Source organism: Nelumbo lutea, chromosome 8 (genome assembly GCF_056320005.1).
Source record: "Nelumbo lutea isolate HS-2025 chromosome 8, American lotus-T2T, whole genome shotgun sequence".
In the NCBI taxonomy this organism is placed as follows: Eukaryota; Viridiplantae; Streptophyta; class Magnoliopsida; order Proteales; family Nelumbonaceae; genus Nelumbo; species Nelumbo lutea.
Window position 1 is genome coordinate 43,978,101 of NC_142691.1, and position 18,450 is coordinate 43,996,550.

At 38.0% G+C, this 18,450-nt stretch overlaps 1 protein-coding gene across 1 annotated transcript; it reads right to left on the reverse strand.

Annotated features, from left to right (window-relative positions):
• Nucleotides 1–12,138: 12,138 nt before the first annotated feature.
• On the reverse strand, nucleotides 12,139–17,242 carry LOC148843945 (protein MANNAN SYNTHESIS-RELATED 1-like). The gene is made up of 6 exons (XM_088956666.1): nucleotides 16,403–17,242; nucleotides 15,400–15,541; nucleotides 15,219–15,286; nucleotides 14,232–14,317; nucleotides 13,246–13,816; nucleotides 12,139–12,727 (listed from the first exon to the last, which is right to left on the reverse strand). The coding sequence occupies exons 1-6, from the start codon at nucleotides 16,502–16,504 to the stop codon at nucleotides 12,455–12,457; spliced, it is 1,242 nt and encodes a 413-aa protein (XP_088812792.1). The 5' UTR covers nucleotides 16,505–17,242; the 3' UTR covers nucleotides 12,139–12,454.
• Nucleotides 17,243–18,450: the final 1,208 nt, after the last annotated feature.

The following is an 18,450-nucleotide window of genomic DNA, read 5'->3' on the forward strand; positions in this document are numbered from 1 at the left end:
TGCAAAACAAATTTCAACGATTGAAATCGGCTGCTGACAGTCTTGGTTTTCATCAGAGAGAGTGCATCCCTGATCATTACCCTTGTCCGACAAAGGGGCAGATTCTGTCACTATGATCACCCACTTAGATGAATTCTCAGACTGTCCCAACATACCCAGGTTTTGACCCCCGCTAAGGATCTCACTGATTGTTATATCAAAGACAGCCCAATCCGATACCTAGTGCAATATCATAATCGAGTATAGGGGTCAGGTGTAACTTTCCAGTTTTTCCCACTAATCACCAAGGTCCATGGCAATACTGGAAATCTAGTCCAGTTCAGGGTTTCAAGTAAACCTACACTGCATGTACCTCGGGTCTCACCCTAACAGCTGAGACAGGCCACCCCAACACTTGGTGGCACATCAGTGTCAGCCTTAGCAGGATAAATCTCTCAAGACTTATCCAACGGCTGTGAACATTCTAAACTAACACGAGTCTCATAAGTGTCCAGTTTAAGAATATTACATAGAAACACACCACTATAACACGATTCAAATATGTACTTTATTCATTTACAATAAATGTCATAATGTACATCAATGTGATTGGAGCTAAGGTAATACACTATCTAACAGCTCCCACTTGCACTTAGGTCCAATCTGGTATAAGTCAGAGTTCCAGTCTTTCCACGTGTTTCTCAAACACTTTCTGTGTGAGTGGCTTAGTCAATGTGTCTGCTACATTCTCCGCTGACGCTACCTTCTGAATTAGGACGTCCCCTCTACCAACAATCTCCCATGGTATGTGGTACTTCCTCTCGATGTGCTTTGACTTTGAGTGGGCTCGTGGCTCCTTAGCTTGAGTGATAGCTCCATTGTTGTCACACAATAGCGGGATAGGTGATGTACTGGATGGAACTACTCCCAATTCGTGAATGAACTTTTTCATCCACACAGCTTCTTTGACAGTTTCACTTGTGGCAATGTATTCGGCTTCGGTTGTGGAATCTGCCGTAGACCCCTGTTTGCTGCTTTTCCAGCAAACAACACATGATCCTATTGTGAAAACATACCCAGATGTATACTTTCTATCATCTAGATTCAATTGGAAATTAGCATCAGTATACCCTTGGATCTATAGTGAGCTACCATCGAATACCAGACAAAAATCTTTTGTCCTTCGAAGGTACTTAAGCATATTTTTCACAACAATCCAATGCTCCTGCCCTGGGTTGGCCTGGAATCTGCTTACCACACTCACTGCTTGAGAAATGTCAAGATGAGTGCACAGCATGGCATAGTTGATGTTCCCTACGGTTGAGGCATAGGGAACGTTTTCATGCCCTCAATCTCCTCAGAAGTCTTGGGAGACATCTTCTTGGAGAAAGTGACTCCGTGTCTGAAAGGAACATTTTCCTTCTTGGAGTTCTCCATGCTGTATCTCTTGACAATTTTGTCAATGTAAGCAGATAGGGATAATCCTATTGTCCGCTTCGATCTATCTCTATAGAGTAGAAGACCCAGTATATAGGATGCTTCTCCAAGATTTTTCATGGAGAATTGCTGTGAAAGCCATACTTTCACCATAGTCAACATTCCTACATCATTCCCAATGAGTAGAATATCGTCTACATATAGAACCAAGAATGTAACATTATCCCCACTAGACTTCCTGTAAACACAGGGCTCATCCGAATTTTATTCAAAGTCGAACTTTTTGATAGTAGAGTCAAACCGGATGTTCCAACTCCTAGAAGCTTGCTTAAGTCCATATATGGATCTATTTAATTTACATACCATGTGTTCCTGACCCGCAGCTACGAAACCTTGCGGTTGTTGCATATAGATATCCAGTAAGATCTCCATTTAAGAACGCAGTTTTGACATTCATTTGCCAAATCTCATAGTCATGGTATGCTGCTACAGCTAGCAGGATCTGAATAGATTTAAGCATGGCCATGGATGAAAATATTTCCTCATAATCAATGCCCTCTTTCTGAATATACCCTTTTGCCACTAGACGAGATTTGTTGGTCTCAACCTTACCATTGGGGCCCTTCTTCCTCTTATAGATCCATTTGCAACCAATTGCTTTTACCCTGGGGGGCGGATCTACCAGAGTCTAGACTCCATTGGTCTCCATTGAGTCCATCTCAATTCTCATGGCATTTATCCACTTCAAGGAATCTATGTCCAACATAGCTTCCGCATAAGTCACAGAATCCTCCTCACTAGTCATGGCTTGCACCAAGTAACTATCCTGGTGAAGGGATGGGAGATCCATCATATGGATGGCCGAACACTTCAGGAAGGTAGGCAAATTTTCAAAAATTTCTCTCTTTCTCATGTGGGAATCACATTCCCTATTTTAGAAAAACTGCATTTTTCAAGGATCAATCTTGAACCAAGAACCGAACTAGATCTGAACTAAAACAATAGGAGAGGGATATACCTAATACGAAGAAATAATATCTTCTAATGGAGGTATTCACGCCCAAGGAAAGATCCAAAGACTGCTCCCACTGAAGATGACACAGTGTAGGATGGAGCAAAATCAGTAGTGTTCTTCCAAAGAACCAAATCCTTCACCAAGAATTCGCTGGAGGGTAGGTGAGCACGACTCCCTATCAGTTTTTCACCAAAAACTGATATCAAGAACACTTCTTGATTGCTCTTATATCAATGGAGATCGAACTTGCTAGGGCGGCAACTGGAGGAGAACGCAGGGAGAAGATGGCATAGTCACACTATTGCTGTCTTCTCTCTAAGTGATCTGAGATCTGATCTCTTGATGCTGGAATGGGCTGAATGGTTCGCCCCCTCCTCCTTTTATAGCCTTAAAGAGAGCTCCTAATCTCATTAGGAGTTTCCTAATCCAAATTTGTATTTGGAAAAGGAGATTTATTTAAAAGATAAGGATAAGACCTTATATTATCTGCAGATTAGATCAACTCTCTCCTAATCTCATTAGGAGGTTTCTAGATCCAAATCTGTATTCAGATCTAGACTCTATGAGTGGATAGGGTAAGACCCTATCCTATCTGCTGATCCAATCCCAGATCCGCCCCTCTCTTTAACTAGTCCAACTAAACCAATTCGAAATGGGCCTTAAGCCCAATAAGTCTGTGTTCTCATTAAGCATCCAAACTGCTGCCCAGTTGGGCTTCTTTGTATGGCGTGGGACCCAAACATTGATCTACACATCAGCCACATGGGTTCAGCCCATCATCTGTTACAAGGCCTGGCCGAATTCACTGAAAAGGCAATGAACCCCTTGAAGCCTATCATATGGGCTCCTAATGGGCCCAACACTTACACTAAGTGGTCCTTGGGCCAAGCCACCTTATAAAAACCTAGGGACTGTGGGTAGATGCAAGATTAGCCCATCAGGTATAACCCTCAATGGCCTTACACTTAACCTCTTAGCTCATAATGATCAAACACTGCCCGACAAGAGAGGACCTCTCCATCGGCTGCAAGGAACAATGTTGCACTCTGTACTCACATGGATCCCAGGAATTAAAACCTTTTTGCAAATGTTTAGAAACTGTAATATATATATATATACATCCGTATATAAATATATTTTGCAAAACAAATTTCAATGATTGAAATTGGATGCCGTTTTGATTTCCATCAGAGAGAGTGCATCCCCAATCATTACCTTTGTCTGACAAAGGGGCTGATCCTGTCACTATGATCACCCACTCATTATCCTCTTCGATCTTGTATCTCTAGACTATCTCTAGAGATAGTCTAGTTTGAGGGTATTACACAAAAAAACACCACAATAACATGAATCAAATATGCACTTTATTCATTTACAATAAATGACATAATGTATATCATGCTGATTGGAGCTAAGGGCAAACACTGTCTAACAGGTGTGTGTGCTTTTTGTGCTTTTTCTTTGTGCATTCGGTCGAGCTAGCGACATCGATCTTAACAAGAACCTCAACTTAGCACTCTGTCGGGATCTGATCATTTCAAGCTATGTCATTGGCATGGTTTCGGTCATCAACCCTATTTGGGATTTAAATCTGGCTTCGTACTCATGGGCGAGGTGGGTCTTCACAGTTCAAACCATTGTTTTAAGGAGGCAGTTGCTGACTGTTCCTGGGTACTTCCTGGTTGTTATGTATTATTATCTGCTGATCATTGGCCGACACTCTCTAGCTGTTAGGTGGCTACTATCGACTATGGTATAGTACTTGCTGGTCATTCTGTGGCATTTGTTGGCTATTCTGTGGCGCTTGATGATTAGGTACTTGAGGGTGTCACTACTGCTGATATTGCTGTTATTGTTGTTGTTTCCCAGTAATGAAAGCAAACCTATTCTCTTAGGAATTGAGTTGCTCAGTCATGGTATGTACACATCGAACTAAATCATTGAATTGTTGGACATCAACTGCTAGGTTAACAGGCAGGGGAGGCACGTTCATGTTGCCTTGGACCTCAGTTGGAGGTAGAGGGACATCAATTTGGCCTATCACAATAGTAGGAATCTGACCATTCATGTTGTTATTGGCAATAGGATTGTTTGAAGATGGCATTAAGAGAATTTCAAGAGAGAATGAAAGAAAGAAACACAAGCTTTTTGTTGCGTTTCCCACAAATGGCACCAATTGGTGATACACGATCTATTCACTCCCTCGTGTCAAGTGACTAAACTCGAACTTGGATCTGATCTGGTAGTGTCAAGTTGTGCTACCGAGCTAGAATCTATATGTCTGAGCTGGAAAGGGTTGTGAAGAGAGAAAGGTTAGAGTGCCTGGGTAGGTTTTACCCAGGAGAACACTCGGATGCTTAAGTCAGAATGAGGATATTATGAGAATGTATGATAGAGTCTGAGAGCTTCTATGCACATACCTTTTAGAGTGGTTTTGGAGTCTTTTATTAGCTATCTAAGGTTCAGGTGCCATCATGCAATGTCTTTGAGTCTTCTGCGGAGCTATTTCCACAATTTGGGGTGTGCTGGATTGTCAATTGCTAGATTTGCATAGTAGTTACAGGTCACCCGTGGGTCTTGTTGTGTACGGTTCGGCGAGCTATTCCTATGGTCATTGTAACGGTGCTCACGAGGGTGTGGCACACGGAACAATTTTAGTCGAGCTTGTGTTGTTGGCGGGCCGATCTCGCCCCATCTCGGCCGCACACCTGATGTTGGTTGTCATGTGTTGGTTTGTCAAGCTATCTTGTTGAGTTGAATGTTGTGTTGCCAACAACGTCCACATGTCGATAGTTGTGCGGGGTGACCAAAATGCCCCTCATCAGTACTGTAATCAAATTGGTCCTTGATAAGTATTGTCACATTTATTAATAAAGATTAGTTGGGTTCTAGCTAGTCTTCTTTGTATTATTTTAGTAGTGAGAATTTTATCAATGACATATTTGAAATGATTTCCTAATTAAATGAATGTTTATTTCAGAATCAATTTGAAATAATAAATGGCACATCCCCCTTTTCTTCAATTACATTCTTACTATATGATAAACCAATCAAATATTAAAGATGGGACCAATAGTATAAAACAAGCTCACATTGGCAGAGTTATTATGTCCTCTAATTCTCCTTTATTTTTTCCTGCTAAAGCAACATTTTTTTTTTCATAAATTGGACAATTTTTTTTGGATTGAAATAATTCAGCTATTATTTCCACCCCTTAGAACAAAAACTTTGTTTTCCACCTTTTCTAAACTGCTTTGATGAAAATGGCAAGGAAAATAATGTTTTATTTTCAGTGACGACTCTCAGGGACTTAAATTCCTAGCTTATGTAGGAACCTCTTTGGAAATCTCTACCAGAGAGGCATTTTTAATATAATAATTTTGAAATGGAAACTGTCAAACTGCTCTAATACACTCTTAATTGAGTACAGTGGTGGGACTATGGGACAAGATTCATGTAGCCTGTCCAAATAGTTGGGATTGAGGTTGAATTCAGTTGAACTGCTCTAATACACGATGGTTGAAATAAGAAGGTTCATGCAGGTGACTTAGTTCCATATTGGTGAAAGCTCTCACATAAGTGAAAATTTTCAAGTTATGTGGCTTACGGCATGGTTATTTGAATACCAGACCAGCTTAGATATAAAATATATTGACTAATTTGCCACTGTTGGGGACAATTCAGTGATGCTACTTATATTGGTAGAATTATATACAGCAGCTGTTTGAAAGGAGATTTATTTGGCATGTTTTTGGAAGGGACCTGGAAACTCCTTAGCAGATAGTCTTGAGTTACTTTACAACTTAAAGGCAATTGGTGGAAGAATGGAGCTCATGGTAGCATTTTGGAAAGTGGGTTCTGTAAAATTTAGAAATACGACATAAGAAAAGGCAGACCATCATTTTTAATGAAAAGTGGATGGTGCATACATGCATATGCATTGATTTATTTGGCAATTCAAAGTTATACTTTTCCATTTTTCTTGCCAATTCAAAGTTAACTTCTAGATACTTCCAATCAGCTTTTGGTTTCTGTACTATTTAATGTATTTGTGGGTTAAAGTTAACCTGCTAGTGATTTCCATGTTCGTAAAAGATATGTTTGATTGTATGGAGGATTCCTTTTTGGTTGCATGCCTGAACTTACATTGATGCTCCTAGAAGTTCTTATGGTGGAAGTGTTTCCATTAAACAGTATAAAGAAAAGGTACTTGTGGTGGAAACGTTTTCATTATACAAAAGAAAAAGAGGTACTTGTAGTGGAAGATCTTCCATATAATTTCTGCCCTACAACAAAGCTATTTAATTTCTTGAAGTAGCTCTTAACCTTCAAGGTTGGCTTCTGTTTTCCCTCTTGATAAATTGATTCAGATACCCTTGAGTTGCAGTAGTTCTTTGTATCATGGCCGATGTCTCAATGAAAGTGACAATACTTATTGGATTTCTATTAGAAGGGTCTCCACTCATCCGGTGTGGCCATCGGACATACTTGACCGTTTTGATCTGCATCAATATCTCACTCCTGTTTGCATTTAGTGCAGTGTAGTTCCTGTTCTAGACGAGGGGAGCGCGCAAATGTCGTTTGGAAGACTGGCCGCTTCTGTGTGGAGACCTGCTTCTTTGCGGTGACCTAATGCATCGGTTTCAGGGGGACCCACTGCGCCTTGGTGACTTGCTTTTCTGGCATTAATTACTGCTTCCCAACTCATCTTTTGTCCTCTTCCTGCTTGCCATTCAGATCTAACAGGGATTCTAGCATCTCTTCAGCTCTTGTAAACTTGGCCGCTTGGTTAAGGAACTCCTTCATTGAGGCCAGAGGGTTCAACTCAACCTCCCAACGTAAGTCTGGATGCCGAATGCCATTGATCGTTGCGGTGAGCTGGATGGTTGGGTCGAGGTTAGGAATTTGTAACCGCTCTAGGTTAAATCTTTTGATGTTCTCCTAGAGCTTTTCATCTGGTTGCCGAACAACATTCAGTAGACAAGTTGCCGACTTTGGGCACCTCTTATTCATCGCAAAGTGCGTGGTGGATAGGTCGGAAAACTAGTTCCAACTTCTTATCGAGCCCACATCCAATCCAGAGTAGCACATCCAAGTTGTGCCCTAGAAGGTGGTTGGAAAAGCCATGCAAAAGCTTGCGTCATTTTCCTCGTGTAGCTACATTAGGGCCTGAAAACTGTCAAGGTGGTCGACAGGGTCAGTTGTTCCGTCGTAAGATTCCAAACTAGAGGCCTTAAAGTCTTTAGGCTGTGGGGCCATGAAGATCTTGATAGCCAGTGGCAATGTGTGGGACACCGGCTACACGCAAAGTAGGTTAGGAACTTGGTTCTGGTTGGAAGTTTGCTAATTCTGATTCAGTCAATTCTGGTTGGTGTTCTGGTTCTACTGTTGTTGCTGCATCCCTATCAGGGCAGCAAATTGCTCTTCGCATCTCCTTATTTTCAAGTTCATTCCACTGACATACTGCACCAATTCGTTGAATTGGCGCACATCGATCCCAACAGGAAAGGGATTACCCCTCATCAACATGGGTAAATAGCTTCCAAAGAAACAAGCATTAATGGATTCACCTAAGCTGAATGGGGGGGTGGGGGGTTGGGGTCATTTCCTATGAAGGCTTATACTAGGCATTTTAGAGCTCTAATGAAAAATTGGGTATGGTGGACACTTGTAGCTAGTTTACAACTAAGGACTCTATTTTAAGAAGTTTGTTTCATTGGATTTTTGTATATATTATTTTGTTTTTTAAATGTTCGTTTAAGTCTAAAAACTTCAACAGTTCAACACCAAAGAACTTTAATTTTTCATTGTCTTAAAGGAATTTATTAATTTTTTGAATTTAGGGGGAGGTTGTTAAGAAATTTAAGTGGTTTATTTAATTTCATTATATTCAAATATTTAATCAATTCGTTTGTGACTTTTTCTTTATTTAGTATAAAGAAGCATTATTTATCATTATTCTTTTTGTTATATGGGAAAGATTCCTCTCTCCTTTTTGTTATGTTTTTTTTTTTTGAAAAGTTTACACCTTTGCCCCACTTGGTCTGGTGTCTCTTGTATGAATAAAAGAAAAACCTCAAATCCTATGTTGTTTAGGAAACTCACCTTCTCACAACTAATATATTAGGATGTAGGGTTGGTATTTGTCTTGGGCTACCAAACACACGTGCCAATTACACCCACACTATGTTGGGTTGCACGTGTGCAATAGCCCCTCCATGGTTCATCCTTATTTTCTTACTCGTTCCTCTATTGTGTAATGGATGCATCTGGTTTGAGAAGTAATTATAATGATTGGAATTCTTTCCGGATTTTGATTTTATAGGAAATTTGGGTGAAAATCATATGTATTTATATCTATCTATATATATATTTTGGCATGTTTATTATGGTGGTTTTTTTGGACATATACCCCATATTTCCAACACAAACTTATGTCATGTTTAAAGTATTAATTCGTATCAGTTGATATGTATTGATTTTGGAGCTTGTTATGGCAAGCAACAGAGGTGGAATGGCTGATGCACTATTCTGTTCCACTCATGCCAATCATATCAATTGATATAGTCATTGTTAGAGAATAATTAAATACCTATTTAATGCCCGTTTGGAAAGGGCTTTCTGGCGTTTTGACTTGGGCTCCACATCATAATGCTAAAAGTTGTATTTGGTAAAAATCAAGAAAGCCAACAACACCCAAACTAGTGTTCAACCACCGCAGTTCAATTAATACAATGCCCCTCAAACATAAGCCCTCCCAAATGGGCTATTAGATAACTCACCGTTACATCTTAAGCTTTTAAATTGAATTGTTCTTTGAGATGATACTGGGACCCTTTTTTATCAAGTGGTCAAGTGTTCGATTCTCGTCATCTCTATTATAATTAATTAAATTTCAACATTAGGTATGGGTGGGCCTAACATGCTTAAAGCTCAATGAGCCTTTACGCGATAGGGCAAGTTATAAAATGAAACCTATTCAGGGTCCTTACCTAACAACTTAAGCTTTTAGGTTCAATGATTCTTTGAGATGATTTCAAAGCCTATTTGACCAAGTGGTTTGGTGTTCCATCCTTATTGCCCACATTATGATTAATTAAATTTTAGCACAAGGTATGGGTGGGTTTGTGCTTGTCATTTCTTGCAGCTTATGGGCTTTGCATGATGAGGGGTGTGTTAGAAAATAAATACCTCTCTCATTAACTCACCTAATTCTTAAACTTTTAGGTTGAATGATTTTTTGTTGCTATTAACTCTCCCTCCTATTGATGTCATTAATTTTCTACCAATACACCATTAACTCTCCTTTTCTCTCTCATATTAATTCCCATTCTCTCTCATTAACTCCCATATTTAACCCTCTCTTTTCATTAACACACCATTAACTATCTCTTCTATTCATGCTATTAATTTCCATTAATCATGTCACTCACTCTCTCTTATATTACTCCTATTCTCTCTCATTAAATCCCATATTTAATTCTCTTTCACACTCTCTCTCTTCTCATTAACATGCTATTTATTTTTTTTCGCTTCTTGGAACTAAACAATGGGGGCTAGCTGTCCCCCGTATCCATAACCCCAACCCTGGTGGTAACGAGATTTGGTCTCAAGTCTTTGCTACAACTAGCTAGAAAATATACCATCTGAGCCACCACCAATTTGTAACTTGACATTAATTGCCTTTTACAAAAAGCTGCAAAGCAAGGATGTTCAAACCTGAGTGTGTAAGTTGGGAGCAACAACTCTACCGCCAAATCATACTTCAATTACTCATCATCATTGTGTGATTTCTAGATTTTAATTTACATTTCCTCTTCTTAATTTGTGCTTATTAGCATTTTTTAAAGTATTTGATTATTAAAATGAATATATATATTTATAAGTACTAACAATAATCATGTTGGTTTTTCAAGAAATAAGATATACATGCTACTGGTGCTTAGTTCTATGTGTGTCCCAATAGTTCATACTTCACATAAACTTTTAAAATATTCATTTTCTATGTATATTCCTTATTTATAGTCAATTAAAACCTAGATTAGTGTTTTTGATTTTTTGGAATTTATTTGCATTTTTCTAACATATCTAGGTGTATCTTAACATGCCTCTTAAATTCTCTTTCCAATACTCTTTCTGTTTCCCATCCTTTGTGCCTTGTCTATATTATATAATGCTTGTACTTTTCATTATTTTCTGTGCAATATTAAACCAATAAATTGACCACATTTTATAACTCAATCCGGTTATCCAATTATAGTTGGGAGAATGACGGTTGAGCCCAAGGTCAGAATTTTTAGGCCCAAAGTACAGTTGGGGAAAGTGCCAGCTCGGACTTGATGCCAATTCACAAGTGGGAATTGGTGTATAGAGTGAAGGTTTTTGACATTTTGAGTGTTTATAGGTTTGCAGTGGAATTCAGAAATCTACATTGGGTCTGTCTGTACTTTTCCGATTCTAGTTAAACATATGTCCAAACCTGACTTGAACAAATGGAAAAATCTATGATATGAGAAAGACATGGTACTGAAAGAGGTTTGATCAATCAAGCCATCCAATGAATTTGATGAATACCTTTTGATTTGTCCCCTCTTTTATGACATCAATTGCAATTGATTGGCTATAAATTTTCTGGTATCATGTCTTTCCAGTACCATAGTTGAACCCTAAATAAATCTAATTCAAACTCAAATCAAATTAAATCCAATTGGTTTGTAGCTGTAGAGCAGATTGTGCCATGAGATGAGCTATCTTGAGTAGGAAGTTAGGCCAGGCTGAGTGATGATGAGCCTATGGCCTAACTTCAGCAAATTTCTCCAAAATTTTCATCCAGATCTGACTTAGAGCCCGATTGAGAGGGCTTCTGCATTGGTTGAGCCGCTTTAAAGCAGGGATAAAAATTTCATCACATATCCGCCAATATATATCATATCGGAGCCTTTCCAGTAAACTTCTACAGGGGGTGTTTCGGGTTGGTGAGTGGTTCAGGGGTAAACTGGCCTTAAACCGGCCCCTTTGAACCAGTTTCAAAAAACAACATAAAAAAACCTACCGGCGTATCGGCCTGTATTGATGTTTTGAGCCTTAGATAGCTTCACTGGAAAGCCAATTTTACGACTTGTACAATTCAGCTTTTCAGATTTTTACTAAAGATGGTTTCATAGTGTTCTAGGTTTCTCAGCTTATATAATGCCATTAGCCACTGCATGAAAACCCTCCCAAATGGGCACACTTAACATTAGACTAGGGGTTGTTCGCCTGTTGGGCTCATGGTTGTATTAGTGGTTTGTCTAGTTGATGAACATGCTACAATGGAACCATGGTTTTGTAGCTGCTGCTGTTGCTGGTTCGTCACACAAACAATACTCGCGTATTTTATGAACCATGTTTTACCAAGAAAAGAATATTTTTGAACCATGAACAGAATAACTTTTTTTAATGGCATTTTCATTTTCAAACAAAGATTGTTATGGTTCTGAAACTATACCATCATTTTTTACAACCACGAACTGAACACCACCTAGGTCAATCCCACCAACAAACTGCCTGATCAAGTCCTCTCTTGTTTCTTATGTGGTCCATGACTGTTCTGGTTCTAACAATCGAGAAGCAAGAGGGTTAAGATTAAGATATTCATAGGTAGCATCTAACAAATCAATACTGCAGATTTAATCATAAGAGCTAAGAAGAAGCTTAGGCAAGAACAGTAGGAAAGAAGTAAAAACAACTATTGATCATAAATTTTTGGTCGAATCATACAAGTAATCAGTTCCGTACAAAGAAACAGATATAACTTAAAACCTATGAAGTATCTAATATAATTAATGCAATACAGAACAAACTTACATTCATTTGGCGCATAAATATCAAATACTGGGTCTGGGTACTTAGACCTGACATGAAAGGAAGATATGATGCAGAAAAGCAGCTAAAAACTTTAACAAATCTTTATTTTCAAGAACTACATGAGAAAAAAATAAAGGCTGCATAAGAAACTTTTTCTCAGATTCTCTTAATGGAATGTCAGCAGAAACAGGAATACACAAAATGGTTCCTCTTAGAAACATATGATGAGATGAAATCACTGGCAGAAGCAGAAGAATTAGATACTTGAGCTGGAATGAGTATTTGAGTCTTGCCAGAGGTGATTCTCTTTCCAGCAACATTTGCATAGAAGAGGCCAGAGATGGCAGGCACAAAGACATCACTCTGAGAACAGATATAGAAGTCAATTGCACTCTCTAAACTTCCCGAGTTAAGGAACTTGTACTTCTTTTCTGCTGGCATTATATTTTCCTGCAACAATTTCAAAATCCACAGGTTGCTATTAAGTTAAAGATTGTATAACTAGCAACTTTAAATGAGAGAAACATGTAATGTCATTTCAGCCTAACAAGGGTACTCCATACTCCATAGAATACTACTAGTAGTAGAAAATTAAATACAAAAGATGGCTAACAGTAAGAAAGGTTTTCATATAATTCTATGGTTAAGATGGCTACCATAAACCTATAAAGCCTTAATAATGCAGGAGAAACCAGTGCCTTGTATACATGCACTACATGACATATTGTATGTGGCATGGGCAACCATCATGATTAAAATGATTAAAACACCAGTTAAAAGAAGCCTCAGATTTTTCTCTCTTCCATTCTTTAAGTATAAGCTTCTTAATCAGATATCTATATCATCTACTGCACATGGATACCACTCATTTTTTGTCATACTATATGGAAAAGTATTTATAAGATGATTTTAAATGCCATTGCAATAGAAAATGTAGGTTAATGGTTAGGATGCAGAGAATTTCTTACCTTTGTATATACATTTGGAAAGATTTCCTTCAGAGCATCAAAACTGCTGTGCCACCAAGACTGAGTCAAATAAATTGTAGTGCCCCTGCTAAAACCAATTTTTCTCAAAAACTCGCCAATCTCCTGTGCGTTATAACAACTTTTCTTTCCACTTCCTTGGCAACCCTTTGACTCTAGCATCTCCACTCTCAAATCCACTGCAATGAATTGACCATCTGACTTCCGACTCAAGGTTCTTAGCCTCCCAACCATTGAGTCCACTACTTCATGAACCTCAGGTTGCAATTTCAGAGTATGAAACATTGCCAGGCATGCAATTGAATCTGAATCCTTCTTCTCTTCTGTCTTTTTCATGTTTACGGATGGAAAGTAAGTGACAAGCCTCAAAGTGCCCGTTGTTCTGAATATTGGTTCAATCTGTTCCTCTATAAAGTCCTCAGTTACCCAATTTGGGACCTTCACAACAGCAAGTTTTCCCTTAGATATTTGAGCAGGCTGGTCCTTTGATATTTCAATCACTCCATCCAAGCTTTTTACAAACTTCTCCACATCATATATTTCTTGGAAGTTCCTGTAAGTGATTCAAATATTGCAATTTCAGGACTTAGCATCTAATTGTTCCATGTACGCCATTAAAGATTCTGTAGAAGGAAAATTAACAAGGAAGTAGAGGGGAAAAAATAGGAAGCATATTTGCTAGTCAGGTTAATTCAGGGTAATACGCCCAAGAATCTTCCATGTAACATGATGCTTTCAGGGTTATAAGGGGCCGCATGTTCTTCTTGTCAACGTCTCCATTCATGAAGAAAGGTTCAGCATAAAAGAAATGCATTGGGTTGAATCTGGAATAGATCCAATCACATCTAGATGCACATAAGAATGGAGAAATGGATTTGAATGTGGCAATTTAGAAGATTTTATCTAATGAACACTTGCAACTTAGAAGATTCAAATGTGGCAATTTTACAGTTATTTCTTATACAAACCTCTTCTCACCCAACTTAGTTCCCCTGATGTCTGGGAGCACTAATGTAGCTCCAAGATATCTTGCAACAACCACTGCATCAACAATCTGATCAAATAAAGACAGCAGTTAGAGAAACATATAAATTTTGAAGGAAAGTTGATAACCATAATGGATATGGAAGGCATGCTGAGTAAATAGATACCATGTATTAATCCAACTCATGAGCAAAGACTTCTCATACAAGTTACACTTCTCATACCGTGTATTAATCCAACCATGCAGTTAGACTGCATGGTTGAATGCTGTAACATTCAACTTAGACCAGCTAGATTGCATGGTGAAGGGGAAGATGATGAAAAGATTACAGAGCACAAAAGTACTAGCTAATAAGTCAGAAACTACACCATCCTCCTAATGAAATTAGAAAAACACAGAACTAATCATGATCAAACAAGTCATTGCATGAATGAATTATCAAGAATAACATGATTTAATGTCCAACTAAATAAACTGCCTAATGGGATAAATCCAAAGTACATGATAAGTTATCAGTTTACAGAACAGTACCAGCGCAAATGGTTCAACTGAATTGTATTAAGCCTTGCTTCTAATTTCTACAGATTATCATTGTAAAAAGGACCTCACGTAACTACTTTTGAACCAAATTTAATACAACCATTACTTTAGCTTCTCAGGAGAAAAAAGGATAAACTCATCCAATTGAACGATCAATAATATCAACCTTATAAGCCATTAATTTTAATTTTTGGACTCTTTGCCATAGCTTCAACAAATGGATTAAATAGTTATGATAATCTGAGGTTGACCCTGAGAAACATTATTATCCAGTGAAACCATGCAATGGTGTTCTAACCTCCTTGCTTCCTTGAATGTGGGCTTAAGCATAGAAAATGACTATGGTTGTTTTTCTTGCACTTCATAAACATAAATTTCAAGTAGAAATCATGACTCAAACACAACAATCAAGTAGAAGCACATTGCATACCTGTGATATATGGTATTCAGGACCATTGGTCAATGAGAATGTGATAAAACCTTTAGACCGCTCGTCCTCTTCTCCACCCCACAAAGGAAAAGATAAAGAAATGCAAAAACAGAGACACAACATAGATAAGTTTAAGAAGACACTACGGCTTTTGTTAAACATCAAATGAAAAAGAACTTACTTGGTTCTGGTTTACTCCAACAAGGTTTTAGCTCTGGACTGTCCTCCTTCCAAGGCCCATTCCCAACCTTAGCAAGTGATACATGACTTTGGTCAGCAACCCTATCAAACTGGTCACCTGATGTCCCAGGAAGGATTACCTTCTGCAAAAAATTTATACCATAGGTAAACATTCATCAATGATTTCACTTCATCAAACTTCAAAAAAGAAAAAGAGTAAATTCATTAGCTTCATATGCTCTTAATTAAGACTTGTATAAACACATCTATCTCATTGCAGGTGAACTGAGTAAACCGTAACTTAATAAATAAAGAACAAGTGTAAAGACAAACGCTTCATAATGCACAGCCTTCCCTTGTGTTGTTAAAGGAGAGGGGAAAGAGGAAAAGATGTACATATAGATACAAAAGAAAAGATTTAAATCTGAACACAAATACATGTATGCACAAATGAAAAGCAAACTGAAGAAATCTGGGCTTGCATATATAGGTAATAATACTCTGTAACTTCAGAAGACAAATTCATTCTGCTAAAATAAACTAGAGGGAAAGGGAGAGAATGCAGTTGCAGAGTACAGAGAGCTTCTAAGATCCGTTATGGATAAGCAAACAAAATGATAATATCACTAATAAAGCCAACATCGATTGCCGAAACAACTTATTGCAACAGCAGCAACAACGAATCTTAACAGAAACATGTCCAATCAACCCAATTATCTAAATGAAATTGAACTTGCATTCAACAAAGAACAATTGGAGACATAAGATATTAAATAGTCAATGAAAAATGGAGAACAACAATATAAGTAAAATTTGGTGAGGATTCCTTATCCCATTAGTGTTACAGAGAATCACCCATTAGAGATAGCAACAGATCAACCGAAATGAACAGAAATTCATCTTCAAGGAGAAACAGATACTTATTCCAAAAACAAAAGGAATCTAAGCAGTAATTCAAGTAGAAGAAGAATTCGACTTAAATTCCACTATCAGTTGTTACTTACTTCAACAGGATCAAAATGATCTCTCTTTATCATGTTGACAATCAGGCCAAACATAGTCAGAGTAAGGAAAGCACTAAGAATCTGCTTAGGATCCACTGCCATTTTCAGATCTAAACCAAAAGAGACCAAACTCAAAAACCTTAACACTGTCACTTCCACTATCACTCTCAGATCTCTGCCCTAAACATCTTCATTTCCAACCTCTGCCGACACTCTAATAATCCAGCCCAACTAACCAAGATTTGAAGAAAAACCAAAAACTTTGTTCATATCAAGACAACCTAGACAGCTCACCAGGTAGAGAACAAGAAACCCAGAATTGAGAGAGTTTAAATGGCGAATTAACAGGTTATAGTAGATTTTCGACGCCTCTTTCTTCGGTTTGTTCAGCAATATACGACACTAAAAGGAGAAAACGATAGACTGCCCGAAATTGTAATATAATTAAATCCAGATTAAAAAATTAAACAAGTTTTTTTTTCAAATAAACATTTGATTTTTTTTTTCTTCAATCTCTATTTTTTTTCGAGTGATCAATGATGGAGAATGAAGGAGACTGGGGCCAAGGCAACTTGTAAATTGTAATTGTGAAGTCTGAAATCTGAAGTGCACTAATTTAATAATTACTGCGAGTTTTTCCTAAATACTATTTTAGAACAAGACTTCTGAACTTTATATTTGTCTAATCAAGCTTTAATTAGGGTTTCTGGTTTTTGACTTAATCGAGCTGTGTATGGCAGTTTGTTTGAGAAAGCACCGAGATTAGCGGGGTTTTACAGTCCACAGATTTTTCCGATTTACCAGCTTGAGAGAAAATGACAAACGGTCCACCGGATGTCCGAACTACCCGACCGACAGACCCTGAATAATAAGAGTCGGAATCTGCTGCACGTAGGCTGTGTACAACGTGCTACCTAACCAATCACGAGTAAACACGCCTGTCTATGTTTTGTATATTTGGGACTATCTACGTGCTCTCTCGTGATTGGTTTAAATGACAAGTGATTGACGGCGTTGCCTGGATCTCCTGCCCAGGAGAACCTTGTCCACGTGTATTGCAGCCACACATGGATAACATCTCATCCTCTGCATAGTATATGCAAGGGAGATGTTCCCAATTCATAGGGGATGGTGCATCGTGGGCAGGGTTCCCAGGAGCAGAACAATACATTGGAATATAATATCCTTACCTCCTAAGCCTTTTATAACCATGAAAAATAACCCTCGTTTAAGAAGTCAAATTTTATTTGAGGCTTGTTATTTTATTTGAGTGTAGTAATTGTAAAAAATAAATAAATTTTTTTATATATGTATAAAACATTTTTAAATCTCAATAAATTGGTTTAATTATTCAAATTCAAAATTGAATTAGCATCTATTTGGCATTGATGTCGTTGTTCCAGAAAACGGTGACACATCAGCGCCACATCGAAAAAAATGGTACTTTAGGAAACGTATGTTTGTTTGGAACCGTTTTTCTATAAAAACCAGTGCTCAAAGCCACGTCTTGGAAATTGAGAAGGCATAGCTTGGAGAAATGTTGAATTTGGCGTTTCCTAGAGCTGCAACTCATTACTGCCAATAAGGACATGACGTGGCATTGGATAATAGGTACCAGTGCTGAAAACGTTTCCTGGAGCATTGGTACCAAACAGAAAACATTGTTGTTGCTTCAGGAAACTCCTACCTGGCAGCAACGTTTCCAAACAAAAAAAAAAAGACATCATTTTCTTAAAAAATGATTCTTCAAACCCATACATCAACAACACCATATCTGTAGCATCAATGCCAAACATATACTTGTAAGTTTGGCTTGAAAACTTTGTGATTTCAAGCTTCGAATCAAACTCGAACTTATCAAATATTTAGTTGAACTAAGCCAAACCATGCTGAAAGTTCAGCTTGGCTTGGTTCAATTGGACCTCTATCTAGTAGATCCAATATCAAATAGTGGGGTCTAAGCGAACAAGTATTAATCGGGTTGAACACCTAACTACATTAGCAGTAGATTACTGAATGGAAAATAAACCTATTAGGAGAAGTAAATA